General features: G+C 34.3%; 2 protein-coding genes across 20 annotated transcripts; both read right to left on the bottom strand.

Moving 5' to 3' along the window:
* Nucleotides 1-6,052: 6,052 nt before the first annotated feature.
* LOC107873355 (ATP synthase subunit delta', mitochondrial) lies at nt 6,053-9,961 on the bottom strand. Its single transcript, XM_016720174.2, has 2 exons — nt 9,330-9,961; nt 6,053-6,657 (listed from the first exon to the last, which is right to left on the bottom strand). Exons 1-2 carry the CDS (start codon nt 9,585-9,587, stop codon nt 6,313-6,315), a joined length of 603 nt encoding a protein of 200 aa, XP_016575660.1. The 5' UTR covers nt 9,588-9,961; the 3' UTR covers nt 6,053-6,312.
* An 8,005-nt stretch (nt 9,962-17,966) lies between these two features.
* On the bottom strand, nt 17,967-25,594 carry LOC107873356 (nucleolar protein dao-5). 19 transcript variants are annotated; one of them, XM_047414751.1, is made up of 13 exons: nt 25,527-25,589; nt 25,180-25,265; nt 24,584-24,679; nt 24,108-24,293; nt 23,904-24,015; nt 23,779-23,812; nt 23,552-23,592; nt 23,414-23,451; nt 23,186-23,338; nt 19,964-22,446; nt 19,723-19,800; nt 19,514-19,624; nt 17,967-18,370 (listed from the first exon to the last, which is right to left on the bottom strand). In XM_047414751.1, the coding sequence occupies exons 3-12, from the start codon at nt 24,652-24,654 to the stop codon at nt 19,557-19,559; spliced, it is 3,264 nt and encodes a 1,087-aa protein (XP_047270707.1). In that variant the 5' UTR covers nt 24,655-24,679; nt 25,180-25,265; nt 25,527-25,589; the 3' UTR covers nt 17,967-18,370; nt 19,514-19,556. The 19 variants fall into 19 exon arrangements, with proteins under 19 accessions (XP_047270707.1, XP_047270716.1, XP_047270715.1 ...); XM_047414760.1 differs by having other exon boundaries at nt 23,552-23,589; nt 25,496-25,588; XM_047414759.1 differs by having other exon boundaries at nt 23,552-23,589; nt 25,527-25,567.
* Between the last annotated feature and the right edge of the window lie 1,168 nt (nt 25,595-26,762).

Raw genomic sequence — 26,762 nt, 5'->3', positions numbered from 1 at the left:
CAGGCATGAAACACTGAATTTATAGCCATGTACAATGCACTTTTGTTATCACAAAAGAGTTGGGGTAGTTCATGTAATTTAATTCCAACATCTCGTAGTAAGAATGTAATCCGTACTAGTTCTGCCGTTGTACTTGTCATTGATCTATATTCTGCTTCGGAACTTGATCTTGCAACTGTTGGTTGCTTCTTTGATGAGACTGTGCTTCGTGCGGGCATGAAACACTGGATTTATAGTCATGTACAATGCATTTTTGTTATCACAAAAGAGTTGTGGTGGTTCATGTAATTTAATTCCAACATCTCGTAGTAAGAAAGTAATCCATACTAGTTCTGCCGTTGTACTTTCCATTGATCTATATTCTGCTTCGGAACTTGATCTTGAAAATATTGGTTGCTTCTTTGATGACCAAGAGATGCAATTAGCTCCTAGATATGTACAGTACCCAATAGTGCTTCTCAGTAGTGCTTCTTCTAGTGTCCGGACAACCTGCCCAATCAGCGTCACAAAATCCATATAGCTTTAAAGGACTTTGGGCAAGAAATTTGATTCCATAGTGCATTGTTCCTTTGAGATAACGAAGAATTCTCTTTACCGCTTTCATGTCTCCTTCTGTTGGCTCATTCAGTTTTTGACATATTTTATTGACTGCTTAGATGATGTCAGGACGTGTATACGTTAAATATTGAGGTGTACTGACTAGACTTCAATATTCCTTTGCATTAACTAGCTTTGAGTCCTCTGGTGTTGGTTGTGATTTCAATGCCATTGGTGTATTGAAATGAAAACTTTCTATAAGGTTTGCTGGGTTGAGAAGATCTTTCGTGTAGTTGCCTTGTGAAAGAGTAATGCCTCTTGGAAAATATTGTACTTCTATCCCAAGAAAGTAATGTAATTTTCCCAAGTCCTTCAATGAAAATTCCAAGCTGAGTTGAGTTATTAATGCCTGTATAAACTCTTCATTGTTTCCTGTAAGCACAATATCATCGATATAAATAAGCATGAGCACAATAATATTCTTTTTTCTTAAAATAAATAAGGAAGAGTTTGCCCTGCTACAGACAAAATCAATATGAATTAAAAATTCAGACAATCTGTTGAACCAAGTCTGAGATGCTTGTTTGAGTCCATAGATTGATTTATTTAGCTTGCACACGTAATTAGGAAGTTTTGGATCCTTAAATGCCGCCGATTACTCCATATATATGATTTCTTTTAAGATACCATAGAGGAAGGCATTTTTGACGTTAAATTGCCTTAATTTTCATCTTGATGAGACTGCAATAGCTAGCACAAATCTTATAGTTGTAGCTTTTACAACTGGACTATAGGTTTCTTCATAGTCCATGCCTTCCACTTGTGTGTACCCTTATGCAACTAGGTGAGCTTTGTATCGTTCTATTGATCCATCTTTTTTGAATTTAACACGATAAATTCATTTTGAACCAACTATATTGGTGTTTGCTGGTCTGGGCACAAGGGTTCAGGTGTGATTTTCATGTCGTGCTTGTATCTCTTCTTTCATTGCTTCTTGCCAGTGTGAGTAAGCAAGGGCATCTCTGTGTGATTTTGGGGTTGTAATGCTGGTAGTTGCGATGAAGGTGCAGTGATAGAATTTTTCTCCCCGTTGATATCTTTTTTCTCGAATTTGTTGAGTTTCATTTGCAAGGTTAGGATCTAATTCTGGATCATTCCTCAACTTCATTCGAGTTACCATAGGAGTGTCTTTTGAGGCTTGCATTGGACCTGCACATAAATTGTTAGAAGTAGAAGTTAGTTTTTCATACAAATTAGGTAACTCGTGAAGAGGTTGATGTGCAGTTGTTCGAGAATAATGGTAGTCAGAGTTTGTATGTCTACTACTTAAAGATTCTGGTTCTTCATTGCTAACTACGTGTTGTTCATTTTCTGTTGCATGAGTTTCAATATTTTTTATCGCATTTTCCAATTCAGTAGTGATCTCCAACATGGTGTCATTTTTTGACTCCACATCGCATAACTGAGGTGACTTCTTGTTTTATTTTTGAGATACAGAGACATAGTCTTCGTCAAATAGAGTACATGATGCCCCTTTTTGAATTTGTGGACCATCTTCATTAGTGGATTTCAATTGATGTGCACTCCCTTTTTGGATCGTAAAGTCGGTCTCTTTCTTTCTCCACGCATCTGAATCTGAAAATATTGTGACTTCTAGATGTTTATGTATAGATATTTCTTTAGAAGGAGCGTAAGGAAAAGTATTTTCATCAAAAACATGTCGTGAAATCCAAATTTTATTAGTTAAAGGATCAAGACATCCATAACCCTTGTGAATAGGGTTGTATCCAAGGAAAACACAAGGATACGTTTTCTTTGCAAACTTGTTTTTACCGTAGTCTCATAAATATGGAAAGCACTTGCATCCAAAAACTTTCAGACTCCGATAGTCAGAATGACGATTAAACAATTTAAAGAAAGAAGTTTCCATTTTTAGCGTTGTGGAAGGCATACGATTTATAAGAAAGCATACTATTAGAAAAGCATCAACCCAATATTTAGAAAGAAGGTTTGCCTGAAAAAGCAAAGTGAGACCTATTTCAACAATGTGACGATGCTTCCTTTTAGCTACACCATTTTGTTCAGGAGTGTGCGGACAAGAAAATTGATGATGGATACCACATTGAGATAAATGATTTTCAAACTCAGTTGATATGAATTCACCTTCACCATCACTTTGAAAATATTTATTTTTCTTTGGAACTGATTTTCAATTTGTCTTTGAAATTTAAGGAAGTTCTCAAAGAAATCAAATTTCTTCTTTAGAGGAAAAAGCCATGAATAACGAGTAAAATCGTCAATAATAATTGCATAGTATTTAAATTCTTGACAAGATAAAATTGAAGCAGGACCCCACAAATCACAATGTAATTTATCTAAAGAAAATCTCAAAACATTATTGGATAAAAAGAAAGGAATTCTGCAATTCTTTTCCATTTGACAACTAATATAAAGGGGGTTTTCTTTTTCCCAGCTGGAAACATTGATTAAATTTCTTGAGTGTAGGAGCTACAAAAGTTTTGGATGAGGGTGACCTATTCTTTTGTGCCAGATGTTTTCGGAGGCAGGATTTTTGAAAACATAAAGGGCTTGATGCTTTATTTCATCTAGTGCATACAACCCTCTGTTTTTGCGTCCTTTAGCAAGTAGTTTGCCCTTCTGTGACTTAGTAAAAAAATTGTCAGCATCAAATGAAATGATACATGAATTATTTTGAGCTAATTGTCCCACAGATATCAAATTCTTTTTAATATTTGGAACAATCAGAACATTTTTAAGGTTTAAAGTACCATTTTGAGTTCAAGTTTACCTTCACCAATATGAGAAATATTCAAGCTTTCTCCATTACCAACAAGAATTGTATCATTACCTCTATAACGCATAACTTTAGAGAGTTTACCTGTGTCGTTTAAAATGTATGTTGTTGCTCTCGAGTCTGCATATAGATTTGGATTTTCTTTAGCTTTCAAACTCATCGCAGCTAGTGCTTTTGGCAAATTGTCCTCTGATTAGAATGAATGATCAAACCTATTCCAACCCTCAAGGGCAGTATGATTGAACTTTCCACATATTTGACATTTTACAATGTTTTCTCCATGTTGGTGAGTCGAGGTTTGTTTCCAATGGACATTTTTTGTAATTTGCTCATTCTTGTTGCCATTGAAGTTAGAGATTTGGTGAGAGTTTGGATTGTACCTTGTTGCTAGATTGAATCGTCTGTCTCTAGAATTGAATCTGCCTCCACCTCGATTCCGTCCTCGTCCTCTTTGGCTGATAAAGGCTTGGTCATGGCATGGCATGCTTTCTTTTTCTTCGTTGTTGTTATTAAGCATCTTTTCATAGTCTTGCAAGGATAGAACAAACTGATGATAAGTGGGATAAGGTGGTTTGGTTAGCATAGCAGTTCGGAAGTCCTGGTATCTTGGTCCAAGACCTCTAGCCAACTAAAACACCTTTTTTGTTTCATTACTAATTTCTTGATTGCTGCAAGACTATCACAAACATTTTTGAATTTCTTAAGATATTCATCTAGTAAGGAACTTCCCCTTTTTAAGGTCATTAAGGTATTTTCAAGCATCATTTCTTTTTCTACATTATGAGGAAGAATTTGTTCTTCAATAGATTTTCATACCTTATAAGTCGAGGTTATATTTTCAAGGGAAATCAGTACCTCTGTTTTAATATTCCTTAGCAGCCAGGCCTTCAATAGACCATCATTCTTTGCCCAGCGAATATGATTTGGATTTGGATCAGCTTTTTCATCATCTTTGGTAATCTCCTTTGCTGGCTCGCTGCCTTCGATCAAATGATGTGCCATGTCTAAACTTTGAATCAATAGCTCCATCTGAGATCGCCATAGCAGATAACTGAAGCTGTCAAGTTTCAGAGAAATAAGGCTGGAACACTGATGAAGAACTTGTGGAGGAAGTTCAGGTTTGGTGGTGACACGAGCAGAAGAGGCCATCGACTTAATCTCTCGTGTTGCTTTGATGTCAAGAAAAACTTTATTAGAATTGCAATTCAAGCTTTGTATTGCTTTCTCTGTGTAATTTTAATTACAATGGGAATCTATATATATACAGAAATTCACGAGAGATAAAAAAGATAATAAAAGATCTATTAGTATCCTCGTGAATAGTCAGGAGGATATTGAGGAATCTTTTGTGGAATAAATCTTGATTGAGGAAATCCTTGTGATATGGCAGCACATTGGATGAGATTTGATGTCAAGTGATTAACTCTTTCCTTGTGTGGATAATGAACCATAGCTGCAGGTCTTTCCTCATTCTTTTCAGGGATAAGTCATTATATTTTATGGGACTATACATTTCATGAAGCGTAAATGAAAATTTTAAATTTTAAAGTTAAATGATTTCTACTTGGCAATAGATAGTTCACCGATTGAGTGATCTGCATTGGACTATCTGAGTAATCTATCAAAGCCATGGAAAATCAAACTAAATCTGCAGGACTATTTTAATTTCTCGCCCATTTTTTTTAGTAAGATTTTCCCAAAAAATAGTAGAGTGAAGTGTCAAAAATACGTTAAACTATCACTCTTTTTTTGAAGTGGATACCTAAACTATTGAGGGTATAAGCTAGTTTGAGAAACACACTTCAAAATGAATAAAAATCAATTTAAAATATCTTTAAAATGAAAAAAAAAAATTGTTAGCAAAAAAGAAAAAAAATATGTTATGCAGACTGATTTTTAATGGTTGATACACCTAAAGAATTTGTACGCATATATTTGGTCTATTCAAGCTTTTAGGTGTGTTTCTCAAACTAATAAGTGATAATTTAGGTGTGTTTCTCAAACTATAAGTGATAGTTTAGGTGTGTTTCTCAAATTAAAAGTGATAGTTTATGTGTGTTTCTCACACTTCCATTAATTCAAGTGTAAACTCAAAAAAAAAAAGGAGATAAACTAAGTGTTTTTTTAGTACTTTACTCAAAATAATAATTATGTCGTGTTATTCAAGTTTAGTCGCAGATGAAACAAAGGAAACCTTCCCTACTCTGTATTTTAGTCGATATATATGGGATGGTTTATTGGTCGGTGCCTGCCATATTTCAGTGTTGGAATACATGCCTGAAACTCATTTACGAGAGAAATCGCTGCCCAAGGATATGCGAGTCGATGGTAGATGAAGATCTTCTCTAATCCAAGCCTCATGGATCAGTTAGGAGTTGGAGGTCTCTTCTGTAGTTGGTGAGTGGTGATTATGGAAGTGTAATATAAGTAAAAGATGGGGTGTTTTGAGCAAGCAAAATATCTTCTCTTCATTCTTAGCAAAAGCCCCATGGATGACCAAACCTACACTCGATAGACAGAGAGATTGTTTATTGCGCTTGGACATGTATTAGGTAGTAAAATATTATGTTTCAGAAGGATCTTTTTCGAGGAGTCAAGGTCTTCAATCTGACAGGAAGTAGCCTTTTTTCATCTACGCAAAGATGAATTAACACAATATGATGGCAAGATAACTGGGAAGTAAAGCAAAAGATCCCAAGATGAAACAAACAATAAAAGATTTCATTGAATAAATCTATTTCTGATAAATGCAGTTTAGAAGTACAGCAAACGCGGCAACTAACCACGTGCAAGAAAGGAAATCTTGTCTCAGGCATGTTTATTCAAGTGATGTGGGGCTTGAAACAGGTAGCACCATACCTCTTCCAGGTAAAATTGTTGAAAAGCGGGCGGCGAGCACAAGCAAGCAAGCACACAGGAGAAAGGATGCTGAACAAGAACAAACATAAACCTCCGCCTGTTTAACCAGTAAGTGCAGCATTAAGCGCACTATGTACATCAACACCTGTCTGGGCTTCAGCTTTCTCTACATCAGTTGATGCAGTGCTTAACTTCTGTGTAAAGTCAGTCAGACCCTTTTGAACCAAATTGGGATCGATGCGGTCAAGTGGTACAGCTTCAACAGCAATTATATCTGCAACAGAATTTGCATGAACAAATGCAAACCCACCACTCACGAAATACTTCGAGATGTCATTGCCTTCATGGACTGATAACACACCAGGCTTTAGCTCAGCAATTGTTGCCACATGCCCAGGCAAGACACCCATCTGTCCCGTAGTTGCGGGGATTATAACCATGTCAACCTGGAATATAATGCAAAAAGGATGAATTGCCAAGCTCAAACTCATAATTTTGCAGATAACGTAGGGCTATGCACATATGCATACCTTAAATCTGACACAAGGCTTCTCACATCACTCGACACATGTCGAGACACTGAACAACAAATTTTACTCTGATCCAGGTTGGATCCAGTATGCAATCTAAAACTTAATGGGTACTACAGTCAGATTCTCCAATATGTTAACTAATGATCTGTGAAAATGACCACCCTAGCAAAACCTGCCGAATTAAAAGCCAAGGAAATAAATTATGGCACCGAATTTCTGAGCTGATTGACCGTTGTGGAGTTTAATACAAGAGATACGAAAGAGATGGTGTTGAGAAGCTTTTTATTGATGTTCCTAGCACTTTCAGACAAGTATTAATATAGCATGAGCTTGAACTTTAACGACATTAAATATTCATGACAGATGAAAAGTGTAATTAGATGTGAGATGTGTTTAACAGAGAACAAAAAAGCAGTGAACGAGATTATGGAACAGAATGCATACTCCAAGCTTCTCTAAATATTGTCACCATGTGCAAGATATTGTTGATGAAAGAATGGACAGAGTGAAAGGGAGGAGAAATATTGCTAAATCAACTCAATAACAACAGTGGAGCTGATAAAAGGAGGTATGCTTTGATCCTTATTTGTTTGCATTCAAATTGATAAGATCCCCATCTCACCCATATGTGTTAGTGATTTATCTTAGCTGATATATTTCAGTAAGTCAGAAAAATTTTATGGCATGTATTTCTGCCACAGCCAATTCGCCAAATGGAATGTTAGAATCAATTCTTAGCTGTGTGATGAAATCAAAACTTATCTATCCCAGGTATTCTCAGATGAATTCAAGGATCTTCATATTCCAACCATTTGAAGCTTTTCTACGTAAAATTGAATTTGTATAACACCTCTAAGCCATGAGCTACTTATCCTCAACGTGGGTGCTTATTTCTTTATTAAATTTTAAGTGAGAAAGTATGAATAAGAATGTTAATTAAGATATTAATTTGACCTATATATTATACAAGTGATACTAGGAAAAATATTGAAGTAGCAATTGAAGAAGTACAAGTTCATACCTTACAAACTATAAAAGAAAAATAATTTATATTTCGTGCTGTGCATTGAAATTACGACATAAATGACAATGAAACTCATCCATCAGCCTAGAAAACAATTACGCAAAAGTATATAAACTTATAGATAGAACATCACTGTCGCTCATACTAAAGGTAATACATATCTGTCATCTAACTTGATTAAAAAAACATATGTAATCTAGTCAATTCTCTCCTTGCTATCTCACTCAGCTCTCTAAGTGTGAACAGAAGTCTGGAATGCAACCCCCCATGCCAAAAGAGAGAGAGACAGAGAATGAGAGAGAGAGAGAGAGAGAGAGAGAGAGAGGAAAAATGAAAAGTTTAAAATTATTTATTTATTTTTTTGGATAAGGTAACAATAAAGTGTGAATTTAGCATGTAACCTAATATATATGTAAAAGCCATGGAGCATGAAAATTATACTTCAAAAATGTTACAACTGTTGTTTATATAATTACTGTATCTGTTACTAAGCCCATCTATCCAGGGCATCTTTTTCTTGTTATGTAGGCTTTAACCCATAATCAGGGGCGAGTTAATAGGCTAATATAGGGCATGTGAAGTTGTGAACCCATGGTCGTTCCATAAAATATATATATATATATACTAAAACTGGTACTAATATTATCTTTAGGCACTCATGGTACACGTATGTATGTACATATATATATATATATATATATATATACTAAAATTGGTACTAATATTATCTTTTGGCACTCATGGTACACGTAGGATAAATGGTGCACTTGGTTGAAAGTTTTGAGTTAATTACCTAGAGGACTAAAGATCAATTCCCACTTATTACATTTTGTCTTCTTCTTTTCTTTAGTGGTGCAACCCAGTGGCGGAGCCAGACTTTTGGTTAAGGGTGTTCATATTTTCCCTTGGGCAAAGAACTGTTTAAAAAACAAAGAAAATAAAGCACTGCCGCCCCTGCCAAGGTCAAACCCGGGTTGTTGATGCGGAAATGCACACTCTTGACCACTGGACTATGCTTATCTAGCTTGTCAAGGGTGTGCAACAACATGTATATAACCATAAATATCTATATTTAACCTATATACTCGAAAAAAATTTCCGATGAAGGGTGTTCATCTGACCACCCTTCGTTGGCTGTGGCTCCGCCACTGGTGCAACCATGTCATAGAAATCCTAAATTCACCTCTGCCTGATTCTGCATCAGAGGTCTCACGTTTTAAGACATGGACATGGATGGTTTCGGAGGAAAATGAACAGTAACTCACAGAAGGAATAGACTTCCGATCAAATGGAAAATAGGAAAAGGAAATTGAGAAGTTTTATAATTGTCCAAATAATCAAGCGAAACAAATGAAACGATCCCACATATTCATAAGAAAAAAGCAAAAAATTAAAGATGTCCGAGGTACATAAACAAGGCAAAGGTAAATCAAAAACCTAAATCCAAAACTAGTCGAGATCAGCTATATAAATCTTGTGTATTCATTCATCCTAATACCAACTAATTTGTCTAAAAGGGCACTAATGAATAGGAAATTTATATGGAAATGGGTATATATACCTCTTTACCGGAGAGTTCAGAAGAGTAAGGAAGGGCAAAGTTGACAGTGAGCTTAGAGGGAATGGATGATGGAGTAGCAGGCCTTGTAGCCATGAAAGAAGAGGGAGTAATTGGTGGTTCAACGTTGGGAATTGCTTTCCTCCATGCCTCCACGAAGTTCGAATCTGCAGCGGCTTCCGCGGGCAGGTCGGTCGAAAATGGGCGGCACCACCTCATCGTGGAGGCACGAGAAAGGAATCGTGAACCCTGTCGGAACATTGACGGCGGATTAGGAAACGGTGATTGCAGAAACCCGGTTAGAGATTTGGAAGAGGATTGGGGAAACTGGTAGTGGACTGTGGAGTTGCCGTTTCAGATGGTAGTTTGAAATGGAGCAGTATAATGGGCTCCGGTTTATTCTTCAAATCTGGATCAGATCATCAGGCCCAAGTACAAGAGCCTATATATCTGACTATATTCGCTTGAAAGGATATTGTGTGGGTCTATCAGAAATAGTCTCTCTGCTTCTTTAGAGGTAGTGCTATGTACTCTCCCCACACCTTATTAGGTGAGAATATACTGGATTTATTGTTGTTGTCGGATATTGTGTGGGTAGACCTTATCCCTTATTTCAAAGAGATATTGACACTTATATATCACTATAATATAATCTAAAAATTACATAAATATACAATTTATCTTTTTAATATTATAAAAAGTTTTAACTCCCTAAACATATTATAAAAATCTCAATAACACAGAATGTTATATATATATGTAGGCTATGTTATGTATATTAATAGAAAAAGAGAATAAAGTAATTTAAAAAGTGAAAGAGAGTGTAATTACTTTCAAAAGAATTGGTATTTATGTTATTTATACTAATATAATTGACAAAAAAATAGTCAAATAAAAATTGGTAAAAAGGAGATCTAAACTAATTGACATTAACGAGCTAACTAATAAAAAGTTATGCTTTTTTAAGAGATACAAAAATACACACGTATTTACTCTAACTTCAATTGCTTTCCACTTTTCCTATAATTAGGTTCATTCAACTGCAAACTTTCAAATAATCATAAAATTGAGAGGAAATGTGAAAGAAAGATAAAAATTTAATCAAAATTATTACTGATTTAGGGTCAATTTATTTGGAGAAGGTGACTTCTCTACCTATTAGAATTCACTGTAGCAGAGAATAAAATTGTCACAATAGGTTTGTGAATTATGAAATAGAAGGAATCGTCACCAATATATATATATAAAATATATCTATAATATATTAAAAGTGTGAAGCGCCTTAGAAATATCATTTGAATTTTTTATCCTTCACTAAAAGTTTTTGCTTTAGACAAAATCGTCTTTTCACTATTTTTTTCAATATTTAAGAATTGAAAATTAATTAAATATATTTATGGTGAAGTCATTCCTTATTAGAAGATATCAAAATTAATGACAACTGATACTTTTTTCACTACTTTAAGAATTCTAGATCAACTAAATTTGATTTTAAGAAACTTAATATTGTCTTTTTCTATAATCCTCAAATAAAATTCTAATTATACATAAACAATAATATATATTACAAAGCTTATAGTACCCAAAAAGGCAAAAACGTATTTTTTTAAAATTTTTACTTCCTTTACTTTTTTAGATCCAAATTCAATTGTCTATTCCTAAAATTCTAATTATTCATAACATTAACAAATTAGTTAAAGTTCTTATTTTATTTAAGTAATAAATCATAATATTTAACACTTCCAAATCAATTAAAATTTTACTTTATATAAAAAAAATCTAGAATTCTATTTAAATAATATTTTGATCATACTTTACTACAAAAATACAACCTTTCTTCTACTTCTTCTTTTCTTTTTATTTTGAGTTTTATTGATTTTAATTTTAATTCAAGTTGTCTTCTTACATTCATTATCGTCATCCTTCTGTCTTTCTTTATTCTTTTTAGTTAATGAATTTAAAGATTATATATGAATTATGTATAATCAACAATTGACATGTATTTCCTTTTTTAACATTTTCTTGTGTTTCTTTTTCAGTTGCAAATTTTTGATAGAAAAATTGAACGAAACAAGTGTGTTGTCGCCGAATGAAGTAGCCAAAAAAAAGTAAAGGTTTATCTCGCCGAAAAAATTAAGGTTTATATTACATGTGTGGTGATTCTCTTTTGATTGCTGCAAGTTTTACTCCTTTCAAAGGTATTTGATAGTTTTTACGCAAATTTTAAAGTCAAACTATATAACACTATTATCACAGTTATTATTTTTTTTCTCTCTCAAAAGGTTATTCGATTATAACTCTTTATGTGTCTGTTGGACAATAAATTCTCAAATGTAGAAATATTTGAATATTTGGATATGAATTTCTCCGTAATTCGAGGGCCGTTAGTGACGTATTTCTCAAACGTAGAAAAATTTGAATTTGATCTCTATGAAAGGAAGGAGGGTTTGTCTTCTTCTTCTTGATGTATTTGATTATCAAGAAGACATGTTTTGATCTATAAATATCCCATGGATTTATTGGGGACTTTGAAGATCTTGGAGATCTCCACTTTATAAATATCTCGTGAATTTATTGGGATTTTGGAGATTCGATCTTTTTACGAATACCTAGAATTTATGAGATATTCAAGATGTCTGTTTCAGGTAATATATTACCCTTTAAATGGGTGGGATTTGGGAATATGTTACCCTTTAAATAGGCAGGATTTAGGATAAACTAGCCTCCTAGAACTCTAACAGAATTTGGATTCTTCTTGAAGAGTCCCACAAATTTTAGATGTCTACAAATGTCCCCTACTTCAAGGCTTGTCGAAGTGTAGATTTGATGACGAGTCTTAAAGTAACAACAGAGCTTCCATCTTTATGCGGCGGCTACAGATTTGCAGATCTGATTTATGAGAAAAGAGATGAAGGGCATATTTGATCCCACTGGATGGGCCAGAATTTGTTGGACAATAAATTCTCGAACGTAGAAATATTTGAATATTTGGATATGAATTCTCCGTAATTCGAGGACTGTTAGTGGCATATTTTTCGAACGTAAAAATATTTGAATTTGATCTCCATGAAAGGAAGGAGGGTTTGTCTTCTTCTTCTTGATGTATTTGATTATCAAGAAGACAGGTTTTGATCTATAAATATCCCATGAATTTATTGGTACTTTGAAAATCTTGGAGATCTCCTCTTTATAAATATCTCATGAATTTATTAAGACTTTGGAGATTTGATCTTTTTACGAATACCCAGAATTTAAGGAATATTCAAGATGCTTTTTTCAGGGAATATGTTACCCTTTAAATAGGCGGAATTTGTGAATATGTTACCCTTTAAATAGGCGAGATTTAAGGTAAAGTAGCCTCCTAGAATTCTAACAGAATTTGGATTCTTTTTGAAGAGTTCCACAAATTTTAGATGTCTACAATGTCTTTGTTGTGTATAAAGGATTTTTAAGTTTCTTTCTATTTTTATAGTGACTAATTTTTGTTTCTAATGACAGTTAAATGGAATTCTAAGTTAGAAAAATCGTATTATAAGAATATATCAAGAGCTTGGACTTGCTAGATGATGCAGTAATATCATTATACTTTTTTTTAGAATAAAAAGATGAACGAGAGTGTATTAAAAAGAAGAGGAGGTAAACAAAAGATAAAATTGTGTAATTCTTACCAAATTCACTATGCACTATTAATTTATTGTCTAATCTATAGATTATGTTATGCAATATGTACCAGAAATCAAAATTCTCTTTATCTATGAATTATTCATCTTTTTAGTTGCGTGAAATTCTATAGATCAATCTGTATGTAATAAAAATGTAATCAATGATTATGTAAAAATTTGATTTTAAAAACAAGAAAAAATTATAAATATAGAAACCAAAAAAAAAAAAAATACCCGACAATAAGAGAAAGGGGTAGTGCATGACAAAAACAAAAGTGATGATGTAAAATAAATAGGTGCTTACACTAAAAAAATATATTTAGATTTACATTATTATACTAAAGTGTGAAGAATCTTTAAAAAATAAATTAAATTTTTACTTTTCATTAAAATTTTTTACAATAAATAAAATTATTTAATTTTAAATAATCAAATGTTACATGCATGTGATAAAATTGAAAATTTTAAAAGACAATCTTTAAAATCAAAATCACTACCCACACTATTATAAAAATTTTGTCATTAATTTTTCTTAGTCATTACTTTTAACAACAAACACAGTAACACAACACCAATCTTCTATCAAGTTGTGCATAAATCACAACCTTGATTTGCGTGAGAAAACTTTAAAATGAATTAGTTTTTGTTAAAATAAGACAATTAAGAAAAACTTAAAAAGGAAATGGAAGATTCCATGTGTTTGGGATGAAGTGAATAGCAGTTAATTGAGAGATTGTAAGAAAAAAATGGAAAAGAAAACCTGAGAATGAAAATGGGAAAAAAAGAGCAAAACACGATTGCAGATAAAAGTAATTTTGAAAAATAAAAAGTAAAATATGTTGACGTAAAAGAGAGAAAATATTTAATAATTATTTTAAAAGAAGAGACAGAAAATAGTTTTTGGCAATTGAAAATTGCCCAAAAAGGTTAATTTGGGTATTTGATGTGAAGTTTAGGAGATTTGGCTACACTTTGTCAATGCCAACTCTATGTTGTTACATTGTATCAATTTACATAGATAGAGACTATTTTTGAGTAAAGGCCCAAAATCATATATTATCTTTTACTTTAGACACAAAATAATACATATTCTTTCAATTGGTGCATTAATAGTTCTTTTTATTTAAAAAGTGGTATAGATACAACCCTAACATTGTTAATTTTTTTAACAGCAGTCAATCGCTTTTCTATCACGCTAATTTTTTCCCTCAAAAAAAAAAAAACCCACCTGCAGGTAAGATTAGTTTATTTCCCTCCAAAAGTATATACTCTGTTTCTCTGTCTTCTTTTCTTCGGAAAAACATAACCCTCCACCCAACTTTAAATTGAGAATTTGAAACAACAAATCATATCAAGCCCGAATCGAATCTATAGAAGCACCAATTATCAGGAAGTAATAATGTTCTTAAGACGCAACAGTGATAGACGATCACCTCCTTTCTATGGTGAGATTCTTTTATTTTTTCAAATTGATAATAAATTATTCAAATTAGAGCACATATTGTTTCTCACCTTGATTTTGAGCAAATATAGAAGAATAGTTCATTTGCTTATTTTGGTAGAGTAATGTCTCAAAATCTGTTGGTTTTCTTGGAATCTAGGTAAGGCAATTTAGTTTGCTAGTTTTCAATATGGTTAGCTTAATCATGTTAGTTCATTTGCAAGAAACAACAATTTTGAATTTTTTTTGATCTGTAACAACACTTTATGAAGTTCACTTTTTGTAATTTTAGATTTGTCAACCGAGTTTTCATTTGTCACGGTGAAAATATATCATAGAGAAATTATGAAGCGTACACCAGACAAGCAGTACGTTGGAGGAAACATGGATTACATTGATTATGTAAATGCGGCAGAACTGAATCTTGTTGAATTCAAGAAGATGGCAGAGTTATGTGGTTATGCGAATGATTCGATAACCTTTTTGCAACGGTGTGGAAAATCTGATAATAAATGAAAGTTGATCTCTACAGACTTTGAAGCATACGCAGTTAGAAAAAACATCCAAAAGGACAATGTGCTTGAGATATACTTTGAACACTTGGATACAGATGGACAAAATGAATTCAGTAAATCAATCAAACATGGGAGAAAATGATAAACAACATATTTTGTATGAAAATTCATCAGGTGAAAATTTTAGTGACTATCAGATGATGTTACATTTGATACACATGGGAAGAGGAACCAAAGCATTCTAGAAGAGGGGGAGCTCCTTAGTGTTGAAATAATGAGAAAGATAGCTGATATAGATGGAGATTTTGATTGTTGTGATTCTGAAACTGAAAGTTTCAACTTTTCTCAGTACAATTCAAAGATCGATGGAGATAAATAACACAGTATTAGGTCTCGAATATGTCTTTGATACAAAGATAGACTTTAAAAATATTATAGCAACTCATGAGATTAAGAATGGAGAGTATATTTAATGGTGTAGGAATGATAATTTAAGAGTGGAAGCAATTTGTATACATCATCCAGAGTGCAAATGAAAAATCAAGGCTTCAAAAATACAAAGAGATAAGGCTTTCCAGGTTCGAACTTATGATACCGTACATACTTGTAAGGAGTGACATTATGAAAATAGGACAATCACTTCATCTTTCATTGCAAGAAAGTACCTCAAAGAAGTTGGATCGAATAGAAATTGAAGAGTGGCAGAATTTCGGGATAAAGTAAGTGTCGAACTAAGAGCTCATGTGACCTTATCTCAAGCTAAAAGAGCTAAGATAAAAGCTATTGCATTAATTGATGGTGATATTAAAGATCAATACAAAATGATGTGGGAGTATTGCAATGAGATTAATAGAACAAATCCAGACAACACAATATATATGAAGCTTACTGACAACGAGGTCCCCAACGAGCCACAAAGATTTCAAAGAATCTATATCTATTTTGCTGCTTGTAAGCTTGGATTTAGAGCAGGTTGTAGAAAAATAGTAGGCTTGGATGGGTGTTGATTGAAGGGTCTAATGTATGGGACTCAATTGTTATCTTTCATTGGCCTCGATGTTAACAACAATATATTTCCTACTGAATATGCGATTGTAGAAAAGAAAAGTAAAGAGACATGGACTTGGTTTTTAAATCATTTGGATGCTGATTTGTGTATAGGTGAAAATGATTGGACGTTTATGTCTGACAAGCAAAAAGGTCTTATTGAAGCATTTAATGATGTCTTACCTTATGTGAGTCACAGACTCTGTGTTAGACACCTTTATAATAATTTTAAAAAATAATGGCTTTGGCGGTGTCACATTAAAAGAAGAACTTTGGGCTGCTGCAAAGGCTAGTACTGTCAAAAGGTTTGATGATTGCATGAAGAATGTTTCAAAGTTAGATCTTGATGCTGCTACTTGGTTAAATGAAAAAAAACCTAGTGAATGATCAAGATCGCATTTCTCTTCAAATGTTAAGCATGACATTTTGTTAAATAATTTGTGTGAAGTGCTTAATAGCACGATAATTGATGCTAGAGACAAGCCAATTGTGACACTTTTGGAGAAGTTGCGGTATCTGCTCATAGCTAGAATACAAGCTAATAGAGAAAAAACACAAAAATGATAGCAACTTGGATATTATTTTTGCTGAAATTTGGCTGATCTTTTTGTTGGAATTTAGTTTTTTTTTTTTACTTAAAATGGCTGCGATTTAGATAGTGTATTTTGCTGGAATTTGGCTATTATTTTTACTGAAAAGTGACTGTAATTTGGATGTTGTTTTAGTATTTTGGCTGAAGTTTATGTTGAAAAATAACTGTAATTTGATCGTTGTATGTCATTCAACAAATGTTCCATTCATGTCGGTATTCATTAACAGAAAAAAATATCAAGATAACTTAAATGTATGTCGAATGCTTAAGCGGAGCTTGTGGTAATTCATTCAAATTTCTCAACCGCGAAAAAGAGGTTGGTAAATAGCTTGAGAGTTTGTTGCCGCGCAAATTTAAAACCTTTCAAGTGTGTATGTTACTATGAGATTAATGTTTAAAATTGTCACGTTGTTATCTGATGGATACTTTCTGTGATGAAGGAGAAACTGAGAAGGGCAAAGGAGATTCTTGAGGTTGGTAAACAAATATAGCCGCCTCCCCTGCCATTTTAAATTGTGAGCACAACACCGTAGGTATGCTACGAAATAAAGTGCCTTTTTGAAGCCTAATGAAATAGTTAGCCTCTAAATCTGAGATGGGTTTATGACTCCGCGGGCTTCAATTTTGGAGTGTCGTAAGATGTGGACAAGCATGACGAATGTGAAGAGTTACAGATGAAAATAACTTCAAAAGCATGCCATTATCTTTATGCAGCAGCTCATGAGCATGTTTATCACTTCTCGTGAAATTCAATCTTGGGGTGCTGTAAGATGTGGATAAGTATAATGAACATGAAGAATTTGAGATGAAAATGAACTAAAAAGTATGCAATTATCATTATACAGCTGCTCATGAGTCATGAGCACAGAGACTTGGTATTTTAAAAGCGCATGTGTTGTTTAGCAGAGTGCTCCGACTACAGCCCATGACTTGAAGTGGTGCATCTCAAAATGTTTTTGTATTCCCTTCTACTGGATAATTCTGTACTTGTTATTGGTATTATACATTATACACCACATAGAAAGGCTAGTGACATCAAAGTAATTCATTCCGCACATAGAAAATCAAATGAATTTTGGTGGAACTTGAAACTCGAGATTTATAAACTTCAAGAATTTATTTTAATTGGATGTCATTGTCTTTATGTGTTGTTATATATCAATAACAAGAGGTAGAGAGTCATCTGGCAGAAGCAAAAATGGGAACACTTCCAGACAGACCCTTCTCAATTTGCATATTGTATGTATCCAAACTAATTAGGTAAGTAATACTCATTACTCATCCTCTCAGGCCCTTCTCAATTTTTACAAGTTTGAACATATATATCTGATATACATTGACATTTAATGAATGATATCAACTTATTCTATTAAGAAAAGTAACTGATGAAGAATTTGTATTTCATTCATTTAAGCGGCTTATTCAACTAAAATAACATATACACAAATTTATATAGCAAAATCAATTTCTTTACCCATTTGTTTGGGATTTAAGAAACCTAAACAACTATAATCGCACAAAAAAATAACGCATATAATTACAATAATATAGGATCAACTGTAATGTCTTTCAATATTCTATTATTCATCATCGTTTCCCATAAATCATTGCTTCCAATATCTCCTTCGCGGTTACATGCAACATCAGGTTCAAGCAACATACCTGAATTGTTTCCATAGGATCGTCTTCTTCCATATTGCAAGTGACTGCATCATCATCATCCACCTTTTTCCCTCTTATATGCTTCTTGATTCGGCAAAGTGCATAAGGATGATGAAGGTGAGGGGCTATTAAAAAAATTAACGGTGTTAAGATTGTGTCTAAAAATGCACCACTTTTTAAACAAAAGGCTTATTAGTGCACCGGTTGAAAGAATATGTATTATTTTGTGTCTGAAGCAAAAGATAATGTATGATTTTGGGCCTTTACTCAACTATTTTTTGATAGAACCTCGGGTCAGGTAAAAAAATTCAGAAAGACATGACAATAACTAAAACAAAATAATATGACAAATGAAACAAATAATAATAACACAAATACAAGGGCTACGAGGGACAAGAATGTACATGGCCATTCTTTATCTGTTATTAAGGACGGTTTAGCCATTAAGATTATTCATTTTTTCCTAAAATAATTTTTATTTATTTAAAAGTTAGTGTTTGATCATGAATATTTTAAATCCAATTTGAAGTTATATTTCAAATTTAGAAATAGTTTATAGCATATTTTCCACCTTTTCACTTATATAGTTGTATTCAAGAATGAATACAATTCCAAATGTTTTTTGCAAATATATTATCAAACACAATTCCATGTCCATAAATTTTAAATAATGTGAGAAATATTTAGAATCTATGGGCAAACGCCTACCAAATATCAACCAACATTTTAGAAGCCATCAATGGTTGCCGGAAAAGAAGTTAAATATTTCTGTTTCCGTTTTTCATACATAAAAATGAGAAAGGAATCCAGTAGCAGCTGAGATGAAGCGGTGAACGGTAATGTTGTGCTTTATAGTCTCTTTGCCGCTAAATAGTCCCCGCATAAACAAATACCCCTCTGTTTTAATTTGTGTCACCTTTCGAATTTCAAAATTCAAACAAGTTTATTTTTAATCATATTTTTCATAGATCTTTCAAATATTTTAAATTATCAATAATGTGACTTATAATACTTTTTACGTAATTTTTAAATATATAAATTTTATTTTTAAAAAAATTAAAAAATTTGTGCCCAAATTTACGGTAAACTTAAATTATTTTACTCTCAAAAAATGAAAAGCGGCAATTAAATTGGGATAGAGGGAGTAATTATTTTCTTTACTATAGGAACAAGTTATTCACTTGGCGTCTCTCTAAAGGATCCACATAGAAAGATTTTAACATATTTTTATCTTTAAAAAATGGCTAAAAAGGAAACAGAAACATTACCAGTTAACAACATTTTATCCCCCTATATATTAAAGCAGGTTTCTCATCGAAGCTTTGCATCATTTTGTTTACTTCCTTTGAATGCTGAAAGAGAGAAGAATGATCTTGTTGCTGAAACATAAAGCACCACAACGTTAAGAAAACAAACATACTCATATAAATTTATGGTAAGAAAGTCAAACTGGAATTGGAAAAAAAAAAGTGGTAACCTTTTGTTGTAGTCGCTGATGCTGAGATATGTCCCTCTTGCAATTTCTTAGCAGCGATTTTGCCTATATTAGTTGATGCTGCAAACAGAACCGTCCAAAATCCATAAAAATAATGTACCAAAGTTCATCAGAAAGCACAATTTAACGCTCTTGCATATATGAAATGATTAAAATTATCAGACAACTTAAACAGTGATCAGAATGGAAAATAAAATGCTTGATGTGAAGCAAGAATATATACCAGATAGCTCGTACATTTCAGATGATGAAGATTTTTGTTGGCCAACGTTTTGTGCATGAAGTGTAGCCTTCTTCAATAAATTGTCCGAACTTCTCTTAATAAGAACTTTAGAATCCTCTCGATCATCCTCTCCTTCAGAAAATACAGAGGGGCTTGACAAACCAGTTGAATTTGCATCAGTCTTACCCTTCCGAGCAAACTTCAGAAGCCGCTTTAAAACTTTAGGTTCATCCTTCTGATAGATCATGGTTGGTGTATTCTCAGCATTATCCCAATCAATAACATCAGTTTCGCCATTGTCTTCGAGCAGCATTTGAGAAAGAGAATGACGAACTCGTGGACTTGAGACTCTTACAGGTGCAATGTCACCCAGAGAATCATTATTACAGAAATCACCATTACTTGGAAAAGACTGATCCTCGAGCTCCTCTATTTCCACCCAGGCACTAGGTGAGATGTTTGGTTCTCCTTCGACCTCTTCTTTTGGGGTAGAATCTTCAATCCTTCCAAAATCATCTGTGCCATTTGGAGTGACCATATCAAAACTTTCTGTGTTTTCGCATTTCTGGGCGTTCTTTGCCCGAGCTTTAGAGTTTTTATCCTCGTGAACTTTTAAATCTTCAAGACCCCTATCCTGCACTTGATTAACAGTATCAAAAGAAACAGAATCCATCCCTTTCACTTCCATTTGAACCGAATCTGCAGAGTCCATCACACACTCTTCAGGCTGAGATGAAACTTTAACCTTGATCACTGGACCAATACCAGAGTTACAAGTAGATCCAGTGCCTGAGCGCTTACGAAGGAAAGGCTTTAGCTCCTTTGATTCCATAGGTACCACACTACTTTTCTTTGTTACCTTGTGGAGCTTAGGTTTGGCTGAGAAGGCAGAATCTTCAGATGCAGGCTGAACTTTGGATCTTCTAGGTTTGCTAGTTTTTGTCATAGTCTCCAACTTTTTTTCACTTACACCTTTAACAGTTTTTTTGGTACCATTCTCAGTTGCTCTCACTGTTTTTGGATGTAATCTCTCAACCTTTTGGCTTGACCGAGGAGCGGTTGGTGCTGGCTGTGATATTCTACGGGTAGGTGTAGTACCTACAGGAGTTTTAGCAGGTGATATCTCTGGAGCCCTTGGTGAAGGTGCAGATGTCCATGACTTGCGGGTAGCTGGCAACAGTGATGTTTTTGCTGGAATTTTCTTTACAACTGCAGGATTAGGAGTTCCACTTCTGGGATTGGCAGATACAGGAAAGTTCTTCACTGCTTTCTGTGTTCTCTTTATATTTGACTTTTTATTATCATTACTCACTTTTCTTGAGACCATTTCAGCTTTTCTCTCATCAAGAATTTGTTGCAGTGCTTTAAATTGCTTTCCCTTCTCTGTTTGCTTCCTGGTAGTTTCACCACGAAGTTTATGATCCCTCTTTTCTTTATAATGATCATAGAAACCACCTCTACGCTCATTGGGCACACGTTGGAGTTTGCTAGCACCAGGTGCCAAGTTCTGATATTTGGCAGGCTCGGTTTCCATCATTCTCGTCAGCAATTGGTTTAGTTCTGCTTCCTTTTTTCGAGTCCATTCGACTGAGGCATTTAATTTCTGATCTATCTCTTCATCTTGGTTAGGGAAAGATTCCTTTCTCATTTTCTCTGGACTAGATGCTCTTTCTTCAGGTAAGTTTGATTTGAAATCATTGTCAACAGCCTCAGCATCATAGGTTTCGGGAGTAGTATAAGAATCCTGCTTCATTTCTGAAGCGCTCTTGGTTTCTTGATCTTCCAATTTCTTGGCTGCGAGGGAAGCCAGATCACCAGAAGCAACATTTAGTGGATTAGCACTTTCACACACCCCTGAACTCCATCTTCTTAATACCTCCTTCTTAGTAACTGAGACATTCAATAATGACTTTGTCTTCTGAAAATCTACTTTTTGACCTGTCTGTTTGTTTTCAAAGAGATGAATTGCATCTTGCACGCTCATTCTTTGTACATTGTTCTCAGATTTTTTTGAGGTTTGCTCACGTTCTTCCTCATCACAATCACTTGGAGATTCATCTATATGAGAAACTGACCTTTCCCTGGCAGGAAAGAAATTCAGACTCTTTATTGTTAAAGCAGTGGATCGCCGTGATCCAGAGCGTCCAATTTGGACTCTTCGCATAGGAGATGCAGACCTCCTTGGTGATGCAGTTCTTATAAAGGTCCGACTCCTTTCCACCGATGGTTGTTCCTCCTCACTAGTCGAAGATGATTCCTCACTTGCTGATGAGCTTTGCCTCTCAAGCTGAGCAGCTTGAGCAGGCGAGGCACTATATTTCACAGCTGTATCTGACTGTGACGGTCTGGATGTCTTAGAAGTACTCCATACTGGACCAGCTTTTTCGTTCCTGACATCGGTGTTGGAGAGAGGTGGCTCTTTACCAAGAGAATCACAATTTGTGTTCTCCTGTCTCAATGCAACAAACTTCTGCAGACAGTTCCTACAAGATACAGCACATCCTTGGTCATTACCAGTTCCACATATCGTGGTTCTAGAAGATTTAGTTTCATATCATTGATAGGGAGAAGGAGCCTATTTACAGGTTAAACTACATACGAAAGAAATACATCCAATACTCAGAAGTTTTAAATTTTCAAAGTTCTATTGCCCCAAGAAAGTGAATGATTCCCCCTCTCACATTATTTCAAAAGAATTTGGACAAATTTTTTCAATCCCTCCATAACGAGCACTTGTGCAGAAAAAAGGCTCCAATCTGAACTGGTAAAACTAAGAAGCACTAAGGCCTTTGAGAGGAAATTTCTTAGTATGAGGCAAGGGTAGCTAAGTCACCTTAATTCAACAAAGGGAGCAGTCATAATAGTGTCAAACCCAGAATTCAAGTCTCTCCTCTCAACCAAATGAGTGTATGTCCACGAGAACGGGTTAGGAAGACCTCCGAATCAACACATGGACAATTCAAAAATAACTCCTTCCATGCCATAATTTGTGGTACTTCACTTTCAATTTCCTATAACTCTATTATTTTACTATTAAGTTATGGTACTTCAAACTGAACCAAAGGGAAAATGTGGCTTCCATTATAATATGACCACTCAAAATAGTAGACAAACTAAAAGTTCTCAGAAATGTTGATAGAACATAGAAATTACCACATAATTTGTTAAATGTAAAAACAAAACCCTTCTACCATCAGTTGCCTTTCCAATCCATTAGCGTACCTTAAGTTAACAGCTCCAAAATAGTTAGAGAACTTTTCTATGTTAGTGATATCCCCCAAAGAGCATTTGGTGCCAACAGCTTGGTCAAAAACCGTAGCTAATTCCTCTGTTAATGCAGTGAGCCTCAAGTCCATTGCTCGCAACAATTCATTCCTGTTTACAGTGAGGATTTTAGGAGATCCTTGAATAACTATAGAATTTAAACTTTAAAGAGTCTCAAAGACATACTTGGAAGCAGCATCTGTTGACGATGGGTTATCATCAGCCTGGATGGAAATCAGAAATCACGTTAGCTTCAACTCATATATAAGCAATAATCTCTGTGAAACGAGAAGATGATTCACGAAGAAGGAGAGATCAAATTACATCAACTGTTGGTGCCACACAATTTGAGTAGCTGACATCTGCTGGAAAAAGAAGAAGAAAGGATATCACTTGCTCTGCAGTCCCTTTTTCTTTTGACAAACATTCTACGAAGAAAGGGTAGTCGCAGAGGCAACATAGTCAAACTAGTCTAGGCATAATTCAAGGCAGAATAGGACATGATGCGGTTTTATGTTTAATATTATTAAACACAGAATAGTAGAACTAACCTGTTTCCCCACTCCCAGTATGATCTTGAGGACCCTGAAAGAGTAAACGAGCTTTAGTATTTTGCTTGCCACGTGTTTCTATGAAATAGTTGAAGGGAAAAAAGCATGTTAAAACACCAAAGCACCTTTGTGTATAAAGAAAGATGAAACTTTCGAGCATCTTCAAGCTGTGATATTTCATTTACCATTGCCTTGGCCACATTAACTATATTTGATGAACTGATAATACGAAGAAACCTGAAGAAAAAAAAGAAGGAATTGCAATGTGAGAATATGAACACTTAGAACTAATAAAGAAATAGCTTGAAGCAAATGCTGTCTGAATATACCTGGTTAAAGTGGATTTCGTAAACCATTTGGCATCACTAAGATTTCCCAGGGGCTTAAATTTGAAGCTGGAATCCGAGCCTTTGGAGTGCAATGACTTGATTTTGGGAGAATGTAGTACTAATTGCTCCAGAAGCCCAGAGGATGCTGCCTCTACCTTGTTGCCATAGCACATACGTGTCTCATACCTGTTTCAAGAAGGAAAACCAAATTATTGAACAAGCTCATTTGTGATCCAAAGTAGCATCCATGTCGAATTCATTAATCATTGTAACCCAACTGGTGTTTTCAATTAGTTGCGCTTGGCCAATGAATAGTCAGTCTTCAAATTTTTATCCACAATGTGTCAATGATTGATCAAACCTCTTAAAGATGCCACTGCAGGAACCTTATAAAATGAGAACTAGGGAACAAAGATCAAGGAACTACGAGGTCGTAACACGAATGAAACCAGTTGAACAGAGAACAGAAGTCTAACCTGCCCTGGCTCGGGAAAATCTGAAATTCAACATACTCCAGCAAGACATTAGCATCTTCACCTCCCTCCATCTTGATCTCTCAAAAGCACTCAATTCTGGTAAAAAAACACTAAATTACATTATCCCTATATTAGGATACTCCCATCTAACATACTTGACTTCTATTAAGAATTCATTTGATTGATGAAGAAATAAAACATTTACACCAAAAATAACACAAAATAGCTACCAAATCAATACATCAGCTGATCAAGATTTTCAGAAGCAAACATATTATAGTTAATGTGAACTAAAATTTAAGCAAGATTGCCTAAAATATTTCTTAAAGAAGCAGAGTAAAATTAAATTCTATGACATAAACTTGAAAAAACTTGAATCTAAATGTGAAAGGTGAGTGAACCAGAATTTGAACTAAAACAATGAAGACCCCACCAACCCACATTGAAAAATTAGATCTACCATTAAAAGAAATCTAATATTGGGGCAATAGTACAGCAAAAGGTCCACCGACAGGAAAACCCCATGTTCCAACAAGTCAATGTATACACTTACAACAAGTCAAATTTTCAAGCTAAAATTGTACAAGGTAACTTACAGAAAATGAAGTAGACAGACAGGAGATGTACAACTGACAGTGCTTTTTCAAAATTATTATGGAGAGCCACAGTGGGAGTGTGGAAGCTAAAAGCACAAAAAGGACAATTTTGAGTGCAAGAGACAAGACAAAAAAGAGGTAAAGCTGAGAAACAGTGTGTGTGTTTTGAGAGAGTTGATTAATTTATATTTAAACTTGCATTTGTACAGAATCATAATGATTAATTGTCTTCAAATCGGTGTTATTATGATATAATAATGATTAATTAATTTATAATTAAACTTTCATTTTTGAAACTTTAGAATTCAAATTTCACCAAATTAATTTTACTGTATTCGCTAACAAACTTGAAAGTGGAGATTGCGTTTGGAGAAAGGCTGCAGAAATCAGAATGAAAGACAAAGAAAGTGGGGACAAACTTGATTAATATGGTGATGTGTTTATTATTGCACTGAACATACAGGCTAGTGAAATCACATTTCTCTACTTATTTTCTTTAGTTTATTCTTTCAAGGGTCAACAATTCGTTTGGATATTACATATTACTCCCTCCGCTTCAAAAAGAATAAATTATTTTTTTAATTTATTTTTAAAAAAATGATCTTTCTTCTTTTAGCAATACTTTAGTTTCAATTTTCCACATGGTATGTTTAGGACCATAAGATTAAAGGACATTTTGATATATTTGATACAATTTTAATTTAAAGCCACAAAATTTAAAAATTACCAAGTTAAAATAGATCATTCTTTTTAAAACAGAGGGAATATTACTTTACTATTTTATTATATATAAGTGCCATCAGCAGGCACCTCTCGGTTGTCCTTCCTGCTTCCACTTGCTTCAGCTACTTCAATCCGTGATTTTACTATAGCATCATTAATTAATTATTATATTACTATTATATATAAGTGCCATCAGGCACATCTCGGTTGTCCTTCCTGCTTCCACTTGCTTCAGCTGCTTCAATCCGTGATTTTACTAAGTTCGAAAAGTGTTGCGATTTCTGTTATTCTCAGCGTTTTAAGGTAGAGGAGGTCAGTGAGGCTATTCGCAAGATAAGAAAGGGAAGGCGACGGGGCCCGACGAGATCCTCGTGGATTTTTGGAAGTTCTCTGGCAGGGCAAGATTGAGGTGGCTGACCAACTTGTTTAACAACATTTTCAAAGACCGCAAAGATGTCCGAGGAGTGGAGATGGAGCGCGATGATCCCTTTATATAAGAACAAGGGTGACGTTCAGAATTGCAATAACTATCGGGGTATAAAGTTGTTGAGTCACACGATGAAGATTTGGGAGGGGTGATGGAGCGGAGGTTGAGGAAGATTGTGTCTATTTTCGGAGAATTAATTTCATTTTATGCCTGGTCGCTCTACGACTGAGGCAATTCACCTAGTGCGGAGACTGATTGAGCAGTATAGAAAGAGAAAGAGGGATCTTCATATGGTATTTATTGACTTGGAAAAGGCGTATGACAAGGTCCCTAGGTAGGTTCTTTGGAGATGCTTAGAGACAGGGAGGTCCCAGTAGCGTACATTAGAGCGATTAAGGACATGTATGAGGGGGCGAAGACGCGGGTAAGAACA

This window comes from Capsicum annuum, chromosome 6 (genome assembly GCF_002878395.1).
Source record: "Capsicum annuum cultivar UCD-10X-F1 chromosome 6, UCD10Xv1.1, whole genome shotgun sequence".
Lineage (NCBI taxonomy): Eukaryota > Viridiplantae > Streptophyta > Magnoliopsida > Solanales > Solanaceae > Capsicum > Capsicum annuum.
Note: the sequence above shows the minus strand (reverse complement) of the source record. Positions and strands in the feature narration are given on the sequence as shown.

Excerpts from the sequence above, each read along its gene's own strand:
- LOC107873355 (XM_016720174.2), bottom strand. The coding sequence starts at position 9,587 with ATGTTCCGACAGGGTTCACGATTCCTTTCTCGTGCCTCCACGATGAGG. Across the intron at positions 6,658-9,329 it reads CTGAACTCTCCGGTAAAGAG|GTTGACATGGTTATAATCCC; the intron begins GTATATATACCC and ends ATTATATTCCAG.
- LOC107873356 (XM_047414750.1), bottom strand. The coding sequence starts at position 24,654 with ATGGAGGGAGGTGAAGATGCTAATGTCTTGCTGGAGTATGTTGAATTT. Across the intron at positions 23,656-23,778 it reads TACTGGGAGTGGGGAAACAG|AATGTTTGTCAAAAGAAAAA; the intron begins GTTAGTTCTACT and ends CTTTCTTCGTAG. Across the intron at positions 19,625-19,722 it reads ATCAGCGACTACAACAAAAG|CAACAAGATCATTCTTCTCT; the intron begins GTTACCACTTTT and ends TTTATGTTTCAG.